Source organism: Oryx dammah, unplaced genomic scaffold (assembly GCF_014754425.2).
Source record: "Oryx dammah isolate SB20612 unplaced genomic scaffold, SCBI_Odam_1.1 HiC_scaffold_29, whole genome shotgun sequence".
Classification (NCBI taxonomy): domain Eukaryota; kingdom Metazoa; phylum Chordata; class Mammalia; order Artiodactyla; family Bovidae; genus Oryx; species Oryx dammah.
Window position 1 is genome coordinate 58,917,483 of NW_024070213.1, and position 22,323 is coordinate 58,939,805.

General features: G+C 37.7%; 1 protein-coding gene and 1 pseudogene across 1 annotated transcript; one reads left to right on the forward strand and one right to left on the reverse strand.

Annotated features, from left to right (window-relative positions):
- Positions 1-3,884: 3,884 nt before the first annotated feature.
- LOC120858030 lies at positions 3,885-13,316 on the forward strand (annotated as a pseudogene).
- Positions 13,317-20,620: 7,304 nt separating this feature from the next.
- LOC120857361 (olfactory receptor 6C3-like) lies at positions 20,621-21,577 on the reverse strand. Its single transcript, XM_040232808.1, has one exon. It carries the CDS (start codon positions 21,575-21,577, stop codon positions 20,621-20,623), a length of 957 nt encoding a protein of 318 aa, XP_040088742.1.
- Positions 21,578-22,323: the final 746 nt, after the last annotated feature.

Genomic DNA, 22,323 nt, shown 5'->3' on the forward strand with positions numbered 1-22,323 from the left:
ATGGGGAGGGAGGTAGGAGGGGGGTTCAGGATGGGGAACACATGTACACCCATGGCTGATCCATGTCAATGTATGGAAAAACCAATAAAATATTGTAAAGTAAAAATAATAATAATAATAATGTAACATAGTATTACAAAGAAAAAAAAGTTTTATTGGACGTGCCTGAGCCTTTCCATTCACACAATGCTCATAGCAGCATTTGTATTACAAAAATGGAGAGTTGACTAGTTTCAACAGGGACACTATGCTCTGCAAATTTTAAATTATTGATATATTGCCCTTTTACATAAAAATTGTGTTTACCTCTGATATTGAATATCATTGTTTACATGTAGATTGTAAACATTTATACTAACCACTAAGGAGTTTGTACAGAATTATGTGGAGAGCTACATTATCTGATAATATCCGCATAAACTCCTCTTTTGTGATTCATTTACAGTTCTTTTAATTTCCAGACTACAGTTTATGGTATCAAGAACTCACAGTCATCAATCAAGTCTAAACTTCAGTATCTTTGTACAGAGTTATGTAGAGAGCTACATTATCTGATAATATCAGCATATACTCCTCTTTTGTAATTCATTTACAGTTGTTTTAATTCCCAGACTACAGTTTATGGTGTCAAGAACTCACAATCATCAATCAAGTCTAAACTTTAGTATCTTCAAATATTTCAAATTAAGATAGGAAATTGTAAATGTTTCAGCATGAGGGAAGGAAATAGTAATTCCACAACTTTCCTACAAAGTGGAAATCTCAGTATTTTTTAATAAGTTGTTTTATTTGTTTTTTAGTAAATTTTGGACTTATGTCCCTCAATTGATAATAGTACATGAATATCAGGAAGAATTTTGCTCAGTGAATTACTATTATACTCTTTCTGGGTAAATGTTTTAAAAATGTAGGATGAGTTTGAGTATCCCTCATTGTTATTTCAAGTGTTGACTTCACAGAAAACATAAAAAAATAAAATAAAATTTCAGTGTCAGAATAGCATAATCTTGTATGAACGTTTTATAAATTTTAATCAATACATTTTCCCAAGCAATGCAATCTTCTAGTGCTTAAAATACAGTGAACTTACAATTTTTTTTAGCCTCAATTAACTTTGCCAATGTGAGCTTCTTTATCCCTACTAATTAGGTTTGTCATTTAAGCAGATTATTGAATGAATTGTATCTGTAAGATATTACCTCAAAATAGCCACAAATATGAGAAAGTTACAACAACTCTTAGCTGTTGATTATTGAAAAGATCAGTGTAACATCAATCATTTATTTAAATATACAACTGGCCACAAAAATATGTAGTCATATATGGTATCTGGTAATATTCATTCTTCAACCTTTCTTTAAGAATTGTTAACAGCATATATGTTAATTAAATATTTCCAAAAAGGGGGGTATTTCACAGTTTTCCTAAATGTGTATATTCATATTGATAAATTATATGGCACAAAAGGTTTAAGCTGAGTAATGAGAAAAGTTTTTTGAGTTCTTAGAAAATATAATCACATTATGTTCTTAGTTGTATTGTTTTCATGTAACTACTAGGTAGGCCACAATATGCAGAGGAGAGTACATGTAATAGTCTAATGAGATGAACATATTATGCATATGGCCATTGTAGAGTAAATTAAAAATAGTGCTTTACATGATTTAATATTTCCTGAAATTCTAGAGAGAGTGTTTTCTGGTGAAATCATAAAACACAGGTCTCTCTTATGTGCTCTTGCTCTGCCTCTTCTGTCTTTAATTTTTTAAGAAATATTGTCCAAAAACATGGAATTAAAAACATTTCAAAGAAGAATTATGAGGTCAGTTCATGGTTATAGAGTGGAAGGACTAGCCTGAAGGAAGGGAATGTATGAGAGAAGGATGGGAATTTGAATGGGGAAAAAAATGTATCTAATATCCTTGGCAAGAGCTGGCAATAAAAGTATGAGAAATGAAAAAGAACTCTAGAGATACTATGTGAAAATAATTAGTTTTATCAGTAATTTATAATAATTACTCAACAATAGTGTATGGCTTCCCCAATGGCCCGGTGGAGAAAGAATCTGCCTGCAGTGCAGAGACCCAGAAGACACAGATTCAATCCCTGGGTCAGCAAGATTGCCTGGAGGGGGAAATGGCAACCCACTCCTGTATTTCTTGCCTGAAAAATCTCATGGACAGAGGAGCCTAGCAGGCTACAGTCCAAAGGACCACAAAGAGTTGGATGAGACTGAGATGAGCAATAATGAACAATGATCAGTAGTGTCTATATGCCAGACCCAATCATCCCCCCTTCCTCTGGCAAGCAGTAGTTTATTGGATAGGTTTAATTTCACTCTAAATGAACCACAAGCCTGATTCAACATGAAGACATTAGAATTCTTAAGGGAGAGAAAGGAATATGAAGCTTGTTATCCTAAATTTCATGGGAATAGCAGGAAAAATGTGGGTAAGTCCTAAGGAAGGATATGTCTGAAATGAGGTCTTAAAGACTTGGGTATATTCTTCATTGCTTTATCAAAAACATCCCAGGAATGGTTGACACTTCACATTCCAAATGGTTTAAGGATCAGAGTTATGTACAGCTGTTAATGAGAGAACATTGTTGTTAATTGAGAACAATGACTTTAACACTTGCATTAGTAAATATTTACCAAATATTGAGTTGCCATGAATTAGTCTACAGACAATGTAAAGCCTGTTGTTTTTGTAAGTTTCAAGATATTGCTTTCCTCTGATCTTTGAGGATTAGCAAAAGGATATGCTCATTTTCTCCTAAACATCACATGATTTCCCAGTAGAATTGGCCACCATTTATCTCAGTTGGAATTTTCCCTAAATGGACAGTAGCTATAGTTTTCTTATACAGTAAAGTGAGTGAAAAGGATCAGGCTTGTAGAATAAAAAAACACTGAGAATTTTCACAATGTGATGATGCATTACATACAAAAAAAGGCTTCTCTGGTGGTTCAAATGGTAAAGAATCTGCTGGCAATGCAGGAGACCCAGTTAGATCCCTTGGTCAGGAAGATCCCTTGGTCAGGAAGATCCCCTGGGGAAGGGAATGGCTACTCACTCCAGGATTCTTGCCTGGAGAATCTCATGAATAGAGGAGCCTGATGGGATATAGTCCATAGGTTTGCAAAGAGCTGGACAGAACTGAGCAACTAAGCATGCACATACAACAAATCAATCAACCTATATCTTGAAATTAAATATTCTATTGCAGAAAGGTCTCTCCTGATACCAAAATGTAAATTTTACCATTCAAAGAGAATTCACAGAATGAGTGATCTTGAAAATAACTGGGTCAATTTATCTACAATAAATGCATTGTTATTTTTGTTACTGTTGAACAGCCAGACAAAGTGAAAGTCTTTCATTGCTATTTAAGAATGATACCAAAATACTGACAAAATAGAGATTTTACTAAGTGAATATCAATGTAGAAAAAAGGAAAATATAAAAATACAACATAGGATAGAAAGCAGAATATACACACACATATAGAGAGAATAATAATATTTAGATGGCAGAGATTTTGAAGAAAAAATGTTCTCTGAAAGATAATGTTTTATGTTTCATTTTAGATATTCATACAATTTAGTTTCCTTAGCCAATGACACAGATCCAGTCTATGAAAAATCCATTCTGCCTCCTCTGTACTCTGGACTCTCTACACAAGTTCCCCAACTTTTTGTACCAGGGATCAGCTTAGTAGATGACAATTTTTCCAAGGACCTGGGTGGAGGCTAGTTACAGGATGGTTCAAGCTCATTTTGTGTATTGTGCACTTAATTTCTATTATTATTATATCTTTGTCACATCAAATCCTCAGGCATTAGATTTCAGAGTTCAGAAATGCTGGCTCCAATACTCGCGATGGTCACAATAGTGAATGCATTAGGTGTGATTCAGATAAGGAGTCAGAAGTTAGGAAGGTGGATGTGTCAGAGTGAGAGCTTAGAAGTCTTTCATATTGTTGAAGATTTAAGTCCAATGACTTTCATTTGGGAGATGGACCTATTTGAGTGACATTTTCCCTGACATATTTGGATTTTCTAAATTAACTAGCAAAATAATAATATAAGAAATCAGGTAAAAGATTAGGAAATAATGCAATCTAACTGAATTTGAAGAAAAAATGAGGAGTTTCCCATTGGGAAAGAATTACTTTAGGAAAGGATTTAAAAGATCAACAGATAGCATTTCTATTCCAGTATTTCAAATACATAGAAAAGCCTAGGTTAAAATTCCTGCTCTTTGCATTTAGAGCATGTGATATATAGATGGTGCAGGAATAAAATGGTGAGACCACTTTCTCCCTCACAAATTCATCAAAAGAACATTTCAACACTGAGTAAATTCCGCAAAACAACTTCTGAATGCTGGTAGAGGACATCAGGCACCCAGAAAAGCAGATCATTGTCTTCAAAAACAGGTAGTAAAAAATATAAAAGATGAAAAAAGAGACAAAAGAGGTAGAGAGGGAGCTCCATTCCTGGAAGGGAGTCTTAAAAAGAGAGAAGTTTCCAAACACCAGGAAACACTCTTGCTGCCAAGTCTGTGGTGAGCCTTGGAAGCACAGAGGGCAACATAACAGGGAGGAAAATAAATAAATAATTAAAATGAACAGATTACGAGCCCAACGGTAACTCCCCCAGCATAGAAGCAGCACAGACGCCTGCATCCACCACTAGCAAGTGGGGGCTGGACAGGGAGGCATGGGCTGCAGTGCTTTTTAAGAATCAGGCTGGAATGCACTGAGTGTAATCAGAGCGAACTAACTTGGGCTAGCAAACCAGACTGTGGGATAGCTACCACGCAAAAAGCTCTAACATAAGACACCACCAGGACCGCGCACAGAATAAAGGACGGAACAGAATTAGCCAGCTGCAGACCATCACCCTCTGGTGACAGGCAGCCAGAGCCGGAAGGGCCAGAAGGGGGGCAACTGCAGCCCCAGTGAGACATTGTCTACCAAACTGCAAGCAGGCTCCTTTGCTAACTAAGGCTTCTTGGGGTTCTGGACAGTCATCATCCGCTTGAGAAGGTGCGCCAGTTGTACACCCAAAAAAGTGAGCAGCAGGGATGGGAAAGGTGATAAGTTGCAGCAACCATGCTTGCCAAACACCTGAGCTACTCAGACCTGGGAAGGGCACAAAACGCAGGCCCAACCAAGTCTGCACCTCTGAGGACTACCTGAGGGCCTGAGCCTGAGCAGTTAGACTGGGGAGGTGCATGCAGCCCAGGGCCGGCCTCAGATGGTTCCTGGCTGAGCAACCTAGAGCCTGAGCGGTGTGCGCCTTAGGCGGGAGCAGGCCCAGTGTGGCTGAGATACTGCGAGCACACGCCAGTGTTATTTGTTTGCAGCGTCCCTCCCTCCCCACAGCACGACTGAACAAGTGAGCCTAAAGAAAGTGTCCACCACCGCCCCCTTTGTGTCAGGGTGGAAATCGGACACTGAAGAGACCAGCAAACAGGAGAAGCTAAAACAGAAGGGACCGCCTTGGAAGTGACAGGTGCAATAGATTAAAACCCTGTCATTAGTACCGACTACACAGGAAGGGACCTATAGATCTTGAGAAATATAAGGCGGACCAAGGAACTATCTGAAAATGAACTGACCCCACACTGCCCACAACACCACCAGAGAAAGTCCCAGATATACCTTTACTATTTTTACGATCATTCTTTTTGTTTGCTTGTTTTTTCTTCTTTTCTTTTTCTTCTTTTTTTAACATTTTTAAAATTTTTAAGTTCTCTATTTCTCCTTTAATTTTATTTTTATAACATTACTTTTCAAAAAAAAAGACCCTATTTTTAAAGCAAATGCCATATATATATTTGTGGTTGTTTTTTAATAATTCTTGTGACTTTTTTTCTTCTTCTTCTTATTTTCTATAATATTGTATTTTTGAAAATCCAACTGCTACTCTAGATTTTTTATCTTTGCTTTTTGGTATTTGTTATCAATTTTGTACCTTTAAAAACCCAATCTTCAGTACCCATTTTTACTTGAGAGTGAAATTATTGCCTTGACAGCTCTCTCCTCCTTTGGACTCTCCTTTTTCTCCACGAGGTTGCCTCTGTCTCATCCCTCCCTCTTCTCTTCTCTATCCAACTCTGTGAATCTCTGTGTGTTCCAGATGGTGGAGAACACTTAGGGAACTGGTTACTGGCTGGATCTGTCTCTCTCCTTTTCATTTCCCTCTTTGATCCTCCTGGCCACCTCTGTCTCTTTTCTCCCTCTCCTCTTCTCTGTATAACTCCGTGAACAGCTCTGAGCAGTCCAGACTGTGGAGCATGCATAAGGAAGTGATTACTGGTAGCTTGCTCTCTCCTCTTTTGATCCCACCTCATCTCATTCCACTCACCTCTAACTCCTCACTCCTTCTTCTCTTCTCCATGTAACTCAGTGAACCTCTCTGGGTGTCCTTCAATGTGGAAAAACTTTTCATCTTTAACCTAGATGTTTTATCATCAGTGCTGTATAGACGGAGAAGTCTTGAGGCTACTGTAAAAATAAAACTGAAAACCAGAAGCAGGAGGCTTAAGTCTAAATCCTGAGAACATCAGAGAACTCCTGACTCCAGGGAACATTAATTGATAGGAACTCATCAAACGCCTCCATATCTACACTGAAACCAAGCACCACCCAAGGGCCAACAAGTTCCAGAGCAAGACATACCATGCAAATTCTCCAGCAACACAGGAACACAACCCCGAGCTTCAATATACAGGCAGCTCAAAGTTACTCCAAAACTACTGACATCTCATAACTCATTACTGGACACTTCATTGCACTCCAGAGAAAAGAAATCCAGGTCCACCCACCAGAACACCGACACAAGCTTCCCTAACAAAGAAACCTTGACAAGCTACTAATACAATCCCACCCACAGCAAGGAAACTCCATAATGAAGAGAACTCCACAAACTGCCAGAATACAGAAAGGCCACCGCAAATGCAGTGATATAACCAAGATGAAGAGACAGAGCAATACCCAGTAGGTAAAGGAACAGGATAAATGCCCACCAAACCAAACAAAAAGGGAAGAGATGGGGAATCTACTTGATAAAGAATTCCAAATAATGATAGTGAAAATGATCCAAAATCTTGAAATCAAAATGGAATCACAGATAAATAGCCTGGAGACAAGGATTGAGAAGATGCAAGAAAGGTTTAATAAGGACCTAGAAGAAATGAAAAAGAGTCAATATATAATGAATAATGCAATAAATGAGATCAGAAACTCTGGAGGCAATAAATAGTAGAATAACAGAGGCAGAAGATAGGATTAGTGAAATAGAAGATAAACTGGTAGAAATAAATGAATCAGAGAGGAAAAAAGAAAAACAAATTAAAAGAGATGAGGACAATCTCAGAGACCTCCAGGACAATATGAAACACTCCAACATTCGAATTATAGGATTCCCAGAAGAAGAAGACAAAAAGAAAGACCATGAGAAAATACTTGAGGAGATAATAGTTGAAAACTTCCCTAAAATGGAGAAGGAAATAATCACCCAAGTCCAAGAAGCCTAGAGAGTCCCAAACAGGATAAACCCAAGGCAAAACACCCCAAGACACATATTAATCAAATTAACAAAGATCAAACACAAAGAACAAATATTAAAAGCAGCAAGGGAAAAACAACAAATAACACACAAGGGGATTCTCATAAGGATAACAGCTGATCTTTCAATAGAAACTCTTCAGGCCAGGAGGGAATGGCAAGACATACTTAAAGTGATGAAAGAAAATAACCTACAGCCCAGATTACTGTACCCAGCAAGGATCTCATTCAAATATGAGGGAGAAATCAAAAGCTTTACAGACAAGCAAAAGCTGAGAGAATTCGGCACCACCAAATCAGCTCTCCAACAAATGCTAAAGGATATTCTCTAGACAGGAAACACAAAAAGGGTGTATAAACTTGAACCCAAAACAATAAAGTAAATGGCAATGGTATCATGCTTATCAATAATTACCTTAAACGTAAATGGGTTGAATGCCCCAACCAAAAGACAAAGATTGGCTAAATGGATACAAAAACAAGACCCCCTATATATGTTGTCTACAAGAGACCCACCTCAAAACAAGGGTGGGTCTCTTCTAGAGAGAAAGTGAAGGGATGGAAAAAGATATTCCATGCAAATAGAGACCAAAAGAAAGCAGGAGTAGCAATACTCATATCAGATAAAGTAGACTTTACAACAAAGGCTGTGAAAAGAGACAAAGAAGGCCACTACATAATGATCAAAGGATCAATCCAAGAAGAAGATATAACAATTATACATATATATGCACCCAACACAGGAACACCACAATATGTAAGACAAATGCTAACAAAGTATGAAAGGGGAAATTAACAATAACACAATAATAGTGGGAGCCTTTAATACCACACTCACACCTATGGACAGATCAACTAAACAGAAAATTAACAGAGAAACACAATTTTAAATGATACAATAGACCAGTTAGACATAATTGATATCTATAGGACATTTCACCTCAAAACAATGAATTTCACCTTTTTCTCAAGTGCTCACGGAACCTTCTCCAGGATAGATCACGTCCTGGGCCATAAATTTAGCCTTGATAAATTCAAAAAAACTGCAATCATTCCAAGCATCTTTTCTGACCATAATGCATTAAGATTAGATCTCAATTACAGGAGGAAAACTATTAAAAATTCCAATATATGGAGGCTGAACAACACGCTTCTGAATAACCAACAAATCACAGAAGAAATAAAAAAAGAAATCAAAATATGCATAGAAATGAATGAAAATGAAAACACAACAACCCAAAACCTGTGGGACACTGTAAAAGCAGTGCTAAGGGGAGAGTTCATAGCAATACAGGCATACTGCAAGAAACAAGAAAAAAGTCAAATAAATAACCTAACTCTACACCTAAAGCAACTAGAAAAGGAAGAAATGGAGAACTCCAGGGTTAGTAGAAGGAAAGAAATCTTAAAAATTAGGGCAGAAATAAATGAAAAAGAAACAAAAGAGACCATAGCAAAAATCAACAAAGCCAAAAGCTGGTTCTTTGAAAGGATAAATAAAATTGACAAACCATTAGCCAGACTCATCAAGAATCAAAGGGAGAAAAATCAAATCAATAAAATTAGAAGTGAAAATGGAGAGATCACAACAGGCAACACAGAAATACAAAGGATCATAAGAGACTACTATCAGCAATTATATGCCAATAAAATGGACAACGTGGAAGAAATGGACAAATTCTTAGAAAAGTATAAGTTTCCAAAACTGAACCAGAAAGAAATAGAAAAATTTAACAGACCCATCACAAGCACGGAAATTGAAATGTAATCAGAAATCTTCCAGCAAACAAAAGCCTAGGCTTCACAGCTGAATTCTACCAAAGATTTAGAGAAGAGCTAACACCTATCCTACTCAAACTCTTCCAGAAAATTGCAGAGGAAGGTAAACTTCCAAACTCATTCTATGAGGCCACCATCACCCTAATACCAAAACCTGACAAAGATGCCACAAAAAAAGAAAACTACAGGCCAATATCTCTAATGAACATGAATGCAAAAATCCTTAAGAAAATTCCAGCAATCAGAATCCAACAACACGTTAAAAAGATCATACACCATGACCAAGTGGGCTTTATCCTGGGGATGCAAGGATTCTTCAATATCCGCAAATCAATCAATGTAATTCACCACATTAACAAATTGAAGAATAAAAGCCATATGATTATCTCAATAGATGCAGAGAAAGCCTTTGACAACATCCATTTATGATAAAAACTCTCCAGAAAGCAGGAATAGAAGGAACATACCTCAACATAATAAAAAGCTATATATGACAACCCCACAGCAAACATTATCCTCAATGGTGAAAAATTGAAAGCATTCCCCCTAAAGTCAGGAACAAGATAATTGTGCCCACATTCACCACTACTATTCAACATAGTTCTGGAACTTTTGCCTACAGCAATCAGAGCAGAAAAAGACATAAAAGGAATCCAAATTGGAAAAGAAGAAGTAAAACTTTCACTGTTTGCAGATGACATGATCCTCTACATAGAAAACCCTAAAGACTCCACCAGAAAATTACTGGAGCTGATCAATGAATATAGTAAAGTGGCAGGATATACAATCAACACACAGAAATCCCTTGCATTCCTATACACTAATAATGAGAAAGTAGAAAAATAAATTAAGGAAAGAATTCCATTCACCATTGCAATGAAAAGAATAAAATACTTAGGAATATATCTACCTAAAGAAACTAAAGACCTATATATAGAAAACTATAAAACACTGATGAAAGAAATCAAAGAGGACACTAATAGATGGAGACATATCCCATGTTCATGGATTGGAAGAATCAATATAGTGAAAATGAGTATACTACCCAAAGCAATCTACAGATTCAATGCAATCCCTATCAAGCTACCAGCGGTATTTTTCACAGAGCTAGAACAAACAATTTCACAATTTGTATGGAAATACAAAAAAACCTCCAATAGTCAAAGCAATCTTGAGAAAGAAGAATGGAACTGGAGGAATCAACCTGCCTGACTCTCAGGCTCTACTACAAAGCCACAGTCATCAAGACAGTATGGTACTGACACAAGGACAGAAATATAGATCAATGGAACAAAATAGAAAGCCCAGAGATAAATCCACACACCTATGGACACCTTATCTTCAATAAAGGAGGCAAGAATATACAATGGATTAAAGACAATTTCTTTAACAAGTGGTGCTGGGAAAACTGGTCAACCACTTGTAAAAGAATGAAACTAGCACACTTTCTAATACCATACACAAAAATAAACTCAAAATGAATTAAGAATCTAAACGTAAGACCAGAAACTATAAAACTCCTAGAGGAGAACATAGGCAAAACACTCTCCAACATACATCACAGCAGGATCCTCTATGATCCACCTCTCAGAATACTGGAAATAAAAGCAAAAATAAACAAATGGAACCTAATTAAAAGTAAAAGCTTCTGCACAACAAAGGAAACTATAGGCAAGGTGAAAAGACAACCTCTGGAATGGAACAAAATAATAGCAAATGAAGCAACTGGCAAACAACTAATCTCAAAAATATACAAGCAACTCCTGCAGCTCAATTCCAGAAAAATAAAAGACCCAAGCAAAAATGGGCCAAAGAACTAAATAGACATTTCTCCAAAGAAGACATACGGATGGCTAACAAACATGAAAAGATGCTCAACATTACTCATTATCAGAGAAATGCAAATCAAGTCCACAATGAGGTACCATTTCACACCAGTCAGAATGGCTGCGATCCAAAAGTCTACAAGCAATAAATGCTGGAGAGGGTGTGGAGAAAAAGGGAACCCTCTTACACTGTTGGTGGGAATGCAAACTAGTACAGCCACTATTGAGAACAGTGTGGAGATTCCTTAAAAAAATGGAAATAGAATTGCCTTATGACCCAGCAGTCCCGCTGCTGGGCATACACACCGAGGGAACCAGAATTGAAAGAGACACATGTACCCCAATGTTCATTGCAGCACTGTTTATAATAGCCAGGACATGGAAGCAACCTAGATGTCCATCAGCAGATGAATGGATAAGAAAGCTGTGGTACATATACACAATGGAGTATTACTCAGCCATTCAAAAGAATACATTTGAATCAGTTCTAATGAGGTGGATAAAACTGGAGCCAATTATACAGAGTGAAGTAAGCCAGAAAGAAAAACACCAATACAGTATACTAATACATATATATGGAATTTAGAAAGATGGTAATGATAACCCTGTGTGCGAGACAGCAAGAGACACAGATATATAGAACATAATTTTGGACTCTGAGGGACAGGGAGAGGGTGGGATGATTTGGGAGAATGGCATTGAAACATGTATAATATCATGTAAGAAATGAATTGCCAGTCTAGGTTTGATACAGGATACAGGATGTTTGGGGCTGGTGCACTGGGATGACCCAGCGAGATGATATGGTGAGGGAGGTGGGAGGGGGGTTCAGGATTTGGAACTCATGTACACCCGTGGTGAATTCATGTCAATGTATGGCAAAACCAATACAGTTTTGTAAAGTAAAATAAAGTAAAATTTAAAAAAAAAGAAAAAAAGAGTATGTGATATGGATAAAAATTTTAAGCATATTTTAACCCCATTTCAATTAGTGAAATAGTTATTTTAAAAGAAATATTCTATGAAAAACACACACTGGCATATGGTAGAAAAAAAAAAATCTTTAAAGATAAGTTGTTTCAAAGATCTCCCTAGTTAAATTAGTATGGCATAGCCCTTCCAGGAATAAATTCCAGTGCTATCTGTGAATAGTTTCCTTTTCTTTAAGCTTCTTTGTGTTTTACCCTGAAAGATACTCAAAAGAAGAAGAAAAGGAGAAACTACATAGAAATAAGAGAGTTTATCTTTCTGGGACTGTCAGATGACCCACAACTTCACGTTGTGAGCTGTGTCTTTCTACTCACCACTTGCATGTTCAGAATCATTGGAAACCTGACCATTATCAACCTAACCCTGCTGGATGCCCACCTATAGGCCCTCGTGTATTTCTTCCTCAGAAATTTCTCCATATTAGAGGTGTCATCCACAACTGTCACTATACCCAAGTTCCTTATCACCATTATTACAGGAGATAAAACCTTTTCTTTTACTGATTGTATGACTCATTTTTCTTTTCATTCTCTTTGGAGTCATTGAGTTTTGTCTACTGGCTGCCAAGTCTTCCAACCATTACACTGCCATCTGCAAATAGCTGCATTACATGAACATCATGAATCATAGAGTCTGCACACTCCTTGTCTTGGCTTCTTGCCTGCTTCATCCTTAACCATTTTCTCATCACTCATGCTGTTCAGACAACTTATTATGCTATTGATAATTTTAATTGCGATTATTTCCCCTTTCACACATTTCTTGTTCAGGCACCAAATTGCTATAGATGATGGGCTTTTCTGCTGTGTTTACCTTAATGTTCACTGTGGTATTAATAATTCTGTCCTATCCATATATCATCAGAACAATTTTGAGGATCACTTCCACCTCTCAGAGGATGAAGGCCTTTTCCACGTGTTCTTCCCACAAATTGTCATCCCCATCTCTTATGGCAGCTACATTTTCATGTATATGAATCCATCAGCAAAGGACAGGGTGTCTTTGAGCAAGGGAGTGTCAGTGCTAAACACCTCAGTAATCCCCATGCTGAACACCTTTATTTGTATCCTAAGGAATCTGAAAGTCAAATGAGCCTTCATGGACATGGCCAAGAAGACTGTACTCTTCTCAAGGAAATGAAAAAATAAAAGCCTTGTTTTATAAATCAGAGGCATACAAATGAGCAATCAAATAAAAAAACAGGGCTTTCAAAGTCTATTAATTTTCACATTGTCTCCCTGGAAATATTTTTCAGTGCTCATACTTTTGTTGCCAGCATTATGCCAAATATGAGTGCAGTTGTGCAGTAGTTTGAACATTCTTTGGCATTGCCTTTCTTTGGGATTGGAATGAAAACTGAGATACTGAGTTCAGCATCTTAACAGCATCATCTTTTAGGAATTGAAAGAACTCAACTGGATTTCCATCACCTCCACTAGTTTTGTTCATAGTGATGCTTCCTAAGGCTAACCTGACTTCAGACTCCAGGATGTCTGGCTCTAGGTGAGTGATCACAGCATCATGATTATCTGACTCATTAAGATCTTTTTTTGTATAGTTCTTCTGTGTATTCTTGCCAGCTCTTCTTAATATCTTCTGCTTCTATCAGGTCCATACCATTTCTGTACTTTATTGTGACCATCTTTGCATGATATGTTCCTTTGGCATCTCTAATTTTCTTGAGGAGATGTCTAGTCTTTCCCATTCTATTGTTTTCCTCAATTTCCTTGCATTGTTCACTGAGGAAGGCTTTCTTACCCCTGCTTGCTATTCTTGGGAACTTTGCATTCAAATGGATATATCTTTCCTTTTCTCCTTTGCTATTCACTTCTCTACTTTTCTCAGCCATTCGTAAGACCTCCTCAGACAACCATTTTGGCTTTTTGCATTTCTTTTCCTTGAGGATGATCTTGGTCACTGCCTCCTGTAGAACGTCAGGGACCTCCGTCCATAGTTCTTCAGGCACTCTATCAGATCTATTCCCTTGAATCTATTTGTCACTTCCACTGCATAATCATATAGGATTTGATTTAGGTCATACCTGAATGGTCTAGTGGTTTTCCCTACTTTCTTCAATTTAAGTCTGAATTTGGCAGTAAGGAGCTCATGATGCAAGCCATAGTCAGCTCCCAGTCTTGTTTTTTGCTGACTGCATAGGCCTTCCCCATCTTCAGCTGTAAAGAATATAATCAATCTGATTTCAGTATTGACCATCTGGAGATGTCCATGTGTAGAGTCTTCTCTTGTGTTGTTGGAAGAGGGTGTTTGCTATGACCAGTGTGTTCTCTTGGCATAACTCGATTAGTCTTTGCCCTGCTTCATTCTGTTTTCCAAATCTGCCTATTATACCAGGTGTTTCTTGACTTCCTACTTTTGCATTCCAGTCCCCTATGATGAAAAGGACATCTTTTTGGGGTGTCAGTTCTAGAAGGTCTTGTAGGTCTTCATAGAGCCGTTCAACTTCAGGTTCTTCAGCACTACTGGTCAGGGCATAGACTTGGATTACTGTGGTATGGAATGGTTTGCCTTGGAAACAAACAGAGTTCATTTTGTCATTTTTAAGATTTCACCCAAATACTGCATTTCAGACTCCTTTGTTGACTATGAAGGCTACTCCATTTCTTCTACTTCTTACCCTCAGTAGTATATATAAAAGTCCTCTGAGTTAAATTTGCCCATTCCAGTCCATTTTAGTCCCCTGATTCTAAAATGTTGATGTTCAGTCTTGCCATCTCCTATTTGACCACTTCTGATTTACCTTTTCATGTGGTCGCAAAGAGTTAGACATACCGAACGACTGAACTGAACTGAACTGATTTACTTTAATTCATGGACCTAACATTCCAGGTTCCTATGCAATATTGTTCTTTACAGCAACAGACTTACCTTACATCACCAGTCACATCCAAACTTGGCATTGTTTTCACTTTGCCTCCATCTCTTCATTCTTTCTGGAGTTATTTCTCCACTCTTGTCTAGTAGCATATTGGGCACCTACCGACCAGGGGAGTTCAACTTTTAGTGTCATATCTTTTTGCATTTTCATACTGTTTCTGGGATTCTCATGGCAAGAGTACTGAAGTGGTTTCCATTCCCTTCTCCAGTGGACCACGTTTTGTCTGAACTCTCCACCATGAAGAATGTCCAAACTACTGCACAATTACACTGATCTCACACTCTAGCAAAGTAATGGTCAAATTCTCTGAGTGAGGCTTCAATGGTACACTAACCGAGAACTTCCAGATGTTACAACTGGATTTAGAAAAGGTGAAGGAAGCAGAGATCAAATTGCCAACATCTGTTGGGCCATAGAAAATTCTATCCAAAGCCTTTGACTGTGTGGATCACAACAAACTGTTGAAAATTCTTAAAGAGATGGGAATACCAGATAACCTTACCTACATCCTGAGAAATCTGTATGCCATTCCAGAAGCAGCAGCTAGAAGTGGGCATGGAATAACGGACTGGTACCAAATTGGGAAAGGAGTACGCTAAGGCTGTATATTGTCGCTCTGCTCATTTAACTTATATGCAGTGTACATCACGCAAAATGCCAGGCTGGATGAAGCACAAGCTGGAATCAGGTTTGCTGAGAGAAATATCAATAACCTAGATAAGCAGATGACACAATCCTTTGGGCAGAAAATTAAGAGGAACTAAAAGGCCTCTTGATGAAAGTGAAAGAAGAGTGTAAAAGCTGGCTTGAACCTCAGCATTTAAAAAACTAATATCATGGCATCCGGTTCCATCACTTCATGGCATATACATGGGGAAACAATGGAAACAGTGACAAACTTTAATTTCCTGGGCTCCAAAATCATTGCAGATGGTGATCTCAGGCATGAAATTATTAGACACTTGCATCTTGGAAGAAAAGCAATGACGAAACTAGACAGCATATTAAAAATCAGATATTACTTTGTCAACAAAGATGCATCTAGTTAAAACTATGGTTTTTTTCAGTAGTCATGTATGGATGTACCATAAAGAATACTGAGTGCCAAAGAACTGATGCTCTTAAACTCTGGTGTTGGAGGAGACTCTTGAGAATTCCTTGGGCTGCAATGAGATCAAACCAGTCAATCCAAAGAAAATCAATCCTGAATATTCATTGGAAGGGCTAATGCTGAAGCTGAAGCTCCAGTACTTTGGCCACTTGATGCAAAGAACTGACTAACTGGAAAAGACCCTGATGTTGGGAAGAGTGAAGGCAGGAGGAGAAGCGGATGGTAGAGGATGAGATGGTTGGATGGTATCACTGACTCAATGTACATGAGTTTGAGCAAGCTCCAGGAGTTGGTGATAGACCGGGAAGCCTGGCATGTTGCAGTCTATGGGGTCGCAAAGAGTTGAACATGAGTAAATGACTGAACTGAACTACCAAATACAGTATGTACATTTTTTGCCATTCAAATTCTCATCATTCTCTCATGTACTTCCCTTCCTTTGGGCTCATCATTCCACTCAACCTTGGAACTGACCTCATTCCCCTCTTTGAAATGTTTTTTTAATTCCATGTTTTTGAAATATTTCTTAGAAAATTAACAACAGAAAGAAAAAGGCAGAGAAGCAGCACCTGAGAGAGACCTGTGTTTTGATTTTGACAGGAAACACTCTTTCTAGAAATTCAGGAAATATTAAATCATGTGAATACTATTTTTCAATGTTTTTAAATTTTTGGATAATTGCTTTACAATGTTGTGTTGATTTCTGCCATATGTTAACATGAGTCTGTCATAGGTATACATATATTGCCTCCTTTTTGAACTTCACTCCCACCTCCTACATCAGTCCACCTCTCTAGGTTGTCATAGAGGCCTGGGTTAAGCTCACCGTGCTGTACAGCAACTTCTCACTGGCTATCAGTTTCACATATTTTAATGTATGAGTTTCTATGCTTGTCTCTCAATTTGCCCCACTCTCTCCCAACCCCACCCCGCTATGTTCCATGTCTGTTTTCTATGTCTGTGTCTCTAATTGCTGCCCTGAAAGTAGGTTCATCGGTACCATTTCTCTAGTTTCCATATAAATTTGTTAATATACAATAATTGTTCTTCTCTTTCTGATTTACTTCACTCTATATAACAGGCTCTAGGTTTATCAACCTCACTATATTTGATTCCAGTTTGTTCCTTTATGTGGATGCTTGGCTTGTTATGAACCAGTTTATAACCCAGCATATGGCTGTGCATGTGTGCTCTGTCATGGCCAACTCTTTGTGACACTATAGACTATAGCCTGACAGTCTCCTCTGTCCATGTGCTTTACCACACTTCTTTACCCATTCATCTGTGGATGGACATCAAGGTTGCTCCCATGTCCTGGCTATTGTGAATAGTGCTGTGATGAACATTGGGGTACCTGTGTCTTTTAGAATTGTGATTTTCTGAATATGTGCCTGGTAGTGAGATTGCTGAGTCATACGGAAGTTTTACTCCTATTTTTTAAAGAAATCACCATACTATTCATAGTGACTCTATAAATTCACATTCTCACCAACTGTGCCAGAGGATTCCCATTTCTTCACATCTTCTCCAGCATTTGTTTGATGATGGCCATCTTGACCAATGTGAGGTTTTACTTCATTGTAGTTTTGACAAGTGAAGCTGGGTACTTTTTCATGTGTTTATTAGCCATCTTTATCTCTTCTTTGGAGAAATAGCCATCTATTTAGGTCTTCTGCCTATTGTGTCAATGACTTGTTCTTTTGTTACTGAACTACATGAGTTGCTTGTATATTTTAGAGATTAATCCTTTGTCAGTTGCTTCATTTGCAAATATTTTCTTCCATTCTGAGGGTTGTCTTGTCATCTTGTTTATGATTTCCTTTGCTGTGCAAAAGCTTATAAGTTTAATTAGGTCCCACTTGTTTTTATTTCCAACAAAAGGAGGTGGAGGTCTTTAATCCTCTTTGAGTTTATCTTTATGAATGGTGTTAGAAAGTGTTCTAATTTTATTATTTTACACATAGCTGTCCGGTTTCCCCTGCACTGCTTATTGACGAGGATGTCTTTCCTCTGTTGCATATTCTTGCCCCCTTTGTCGAAGATAAGGTGCCCAAAAGTGCTTGGGTTTATCTATGGGCTTTCTATTTCGTTACGTTGATTCTTTCAATTCAAGAATTGGTATGTCTCTCCATCTGTTTATGTCATCTTTGACTTCTTTCATCAATGTCTTATAGTTTTCTTTATATAGCTCTTTTGTGCATTTATTCCTAGATATTTTATTGTTATTGTTGCCTTGGTGAATGGAGTTGATTCTTTATTTTCTCTTTCAGATTTTTGTTACTAGTGTGTTGGAATTCAATGTATTTCTGTGTATTGATTTTGTATCCTGCAACCTTACTAAATTAACTGATTCAGTTCAGTTCAGTTCAGTCGCTCAGTTGTGTCCGACCTTTGTGACCCCATGAATTGCCGCACGCCAGGCCTCCCTGCCCATCACCAACTCCCGGAGTTCACTCAGACTCACGCCCATTGAGTCAGTGATGCCATCCAGCCATCTCATCCTCTGTCATCCCCTTCTCCTCCTGCCCACAATCCCTCCCAGCATCAGAGTCTTTTCCAATGAGTCAACTCTTTGCATGAGGTGGCCAAAGTACTGGAGTTTCAGCTTTAGCATCATTCCTTCCAAAGAAATCCCAGGGTTGATCTCCTTCAGAATGGACTGGTTGGACCTCCTTGCAGTCCAAGAGACTCTCAAGAGTCTTCTCCAACACCACAGTTCAAATGCATCAATTCTTCAGCACTCAGCCTTCTTCACAGTCCAACTCTCACATCCATACATGACTACTGGAAAAATTTAGTCATTTTCTAATGGTATTTTTAGGGTTTTCTTGGTATAGTATCATGCTGTCTCCAGTGAAAGTTTTACTTCTTCTTTTCCAATCTGGATCCCTTTTATTTCTTGTTCTTCTTTATTGACAATTAAAATTAACTCCAATTTTAGCTTTTCATCATGGCTGTGATTTAAGAACAGTCATATAAAACATTTCCAGAGGAAAAGATAAGGAAAATATTCTTCAAGAGAAAATCAATAACAGTTACCTCAGAAAGTTAAGAAAAGCTATGATGAACCTAGACAGTGTATTAAAAAGCAGAAACATCACTGCTGACAATGATCCATATAGTCAAAGCTATGGGTTTTTCAGTAGTCATGTAGCGATGTGAGAGTTGGACAGTAAAGAAGGCTGAGCACACAAGAATTGATGCTTTTAGTCTATGCTGCTAGAGAATACTCTGGAGAGTCCTTTGGATTGTGAGATCAAACCAGTCAATCCTGCAGGAAATTAACTCTGATTATTCATTGGAAGGACTGATGCTGAAGCTGAATTGCCAGTATTTTGGCCACCTGATGTGAAGAGCACACTCACTGGAAAAGTCCCTGATGCTGGGAAAAATTGAAGGCAGGAAGGGAAGTGGGAAACAGAGGATGAAATGGTTGGATAGCATTACTAGATCATGGAAATGAGTTTGAGCAAACTCAGGGATCTAGTGAAGGACAGGGGAGCCTCGTGTGCTGCAGTCCATGAGACCACAAAGAGTTGGATACAAATGAGTGACTGAAAATGAAATAAAGTTGTTCACAAGACTCAATGACCCAATATGAAGAAAATAATTAGAATAGGCCTGGAATATAGTAATTGCTGAAAAAATATTATCTCTACCTTCCTCTTTCTTCTCTCTCCTCATTATTATAAAAGTATTATAATTGTATAAAGAGTTCAAATATACTTCAGTTTCTAAACTTTAAAAATACTTAAGTAGATATTTATATTTTATTTCCATTACTCTAGTGATTGTCATTGTTGCATTTCATGAAAATTCCAAATAGAATAAAAATTTCCTAATAATGTCATTTCTATTATCTGGTAAAATGAAAATTTCAGAAATCCACATCAATTCTCACATTCTTTTCATCAAACTAAATGGCCTGTAAAACTATAACACCATCCCATTTTCTTTGCTGCTGCTACTGCTGATAAGTCGCTTCAGTCATGTCTGACTCTGTGCGACCCCATAGACGGCAGCCCACCAGGCTCCCTCGTCCCTGGGATTCTCCAGGCAAGAACGCTGGAGTGGGTTGCCATTTCCTTCCCAAATGCATGAAAGTGAAAAGTGAAAGTGAAGTCGCTCAGTCGTGTCCGACTCTTAGCGACCCCATGGACTGCAGCCTACCAGGCTCCTCCATCCATGGGATTTTCCAGGCAAGAGTACTGGAGTGGGGTGCCATTGCCTTCTCTGACGTTTCCTTACTTCATCCAAATACATTTGAATAAAAAATTTATAGAAAATTCTGAAGCAACATTCAACTTTATACAGTTAATTAGGTTAGTATGGGGAATTTTTTAACATGGGAACAGATGAAAAGGACTCATACAACTGTACTGAAAGAGTTTGGGCAGATTATGAGTAATAGAAAGCATTGACAAGAACTTTACTATTTTAATGATATAATCGCTTGCATTTCCTGGAGAAAAAGATAACCTTTTGGATGGTCTCCTTAAAGGCTTGTTTCACTTGCTGGTTCCTCAGTGAATATATAAATGGATTCATCATAGGAGGAACAGAAGCATTCAGAATGGATGCTCCTTTGTTCAAGGATGCCTTTTCCTTTGCTGATGGGTTGGCATACATGAATATACAGCTTCCATAAGAGATGAAAATGACAATCATGTGAGACGAGCATGTAGAAAATGCCTTTTTTCTCTGACTGGCAGATGGCAGCCTCAGGATTGTCTTGATGATAAACATGTAGGATAGAATTATTAATGCCAAGGTAAAAAGCAGAATCTCTAAAGCAGAGTAAAAACCAATCACTTCAAGGAGCCATGTGTCTGAGCAAGATAGTTGCAAGAGGGGGAAATAGTCACAAGCAAAATGATCAATGATATTGGAACCACAGTAATCTAACTGGAGAAAAAGAATAACAGGTGGGAAGATGTTTAAGAACCCTGCCAGCCAAGCACAAAAGACAAGCAATATGCAGACTCTGTTGTTCATGATGGTTGTGTAATGCAGGGGTTTGCAGATAGCTACATAGCGATCATAGGACATTGCAGTTAGAAGATAAAATTCAGTGATACCCAAGAAAATGAAGAAAAACAACTGAGCTGTACAATCATTGTATGAAATCGTTTTGTCCCTGGTGATAATTGTGCCCAGAAATCTAGGAATACCGACAGTTGTAAAGGAAATTTCTAATATAGAGAAATTCCTGAGGAAAAAATACATAGGTGTCTGTAGATGGGAGTCCACCAAGGTGAGAATGATGATGGTCAAATTTCCAGTGACACTTAATATATATGTGATGATTAAAAAGAGAAAAGTCACAATCTGAAGCTCTGGGTCATCTGATAGCCCCAGAAGAATGAATTCTGTGGGTCTTGTGTGGTTTTTCATTGCTGATCTTTTCTGCCCATTCAAACAGAAAATGGACGTGTCTCCTATAAGAAATAAATGATCAAAATACATTTGAGGATAGAATACAAAGCTTTTAAAGTATTCTTCATGATGATAATGAATGAAATTTAAAAATCTATAGAACTCTCTCCAATTTCCATTCAACTTTTCATTCTAGTAAGGAATATTATCAGAAGTTCAAAATCATTATTTCTTCTTCAAAAATACATTATCATAGACTATGGATAAAATAAAACTCTTATGATAACACTTAAATAGGGCTATTTTTAAAATAATTTTTAATTGGTACAAGGTATTCTTTAAGATATTTAGCTTCCTTTGTAAAATGTACAGGAATATTTTAATTGATTATCCTCCTTTCCTCAGTATTATAAAAACTAGTATAGTTTGCAGATAATCTAAATAGAGTTTGAAAGCATATAGAGTTTATGTATGCCTACTTCCGCATTTTATATTTTGCATAACTGAGGCCACCTTTGGTTAGGTGACTTTCACTAGTTTAAATGACTAGTGAACATAGTAAAACTATGGGAAATTTGTAAAGAGATGGGAATAACAGACAATCTAACCTGCCTCCTGTGAAACCTATATGCAGGACAAAAAGCAGCAGTTAGGACTGGACACAGAATAATGGACTGTTTCAATTGAAAAAGGAGTACTTCAAGGCTGTATATTATCAACCTGCATGTTTGTGTGTGTGTATTAGCTACTCAGTCGTGTCCGAC

What these genes read in the sequence shown, in the direction of transcription:
- LOC120857361 (XM_040232808.1), bottom strand. Translation starts at nt 21,577, where the DNA reads ATGAAAAACCACACAAGACCCACAGAATTCATTCTTCTGGGGCTATCA.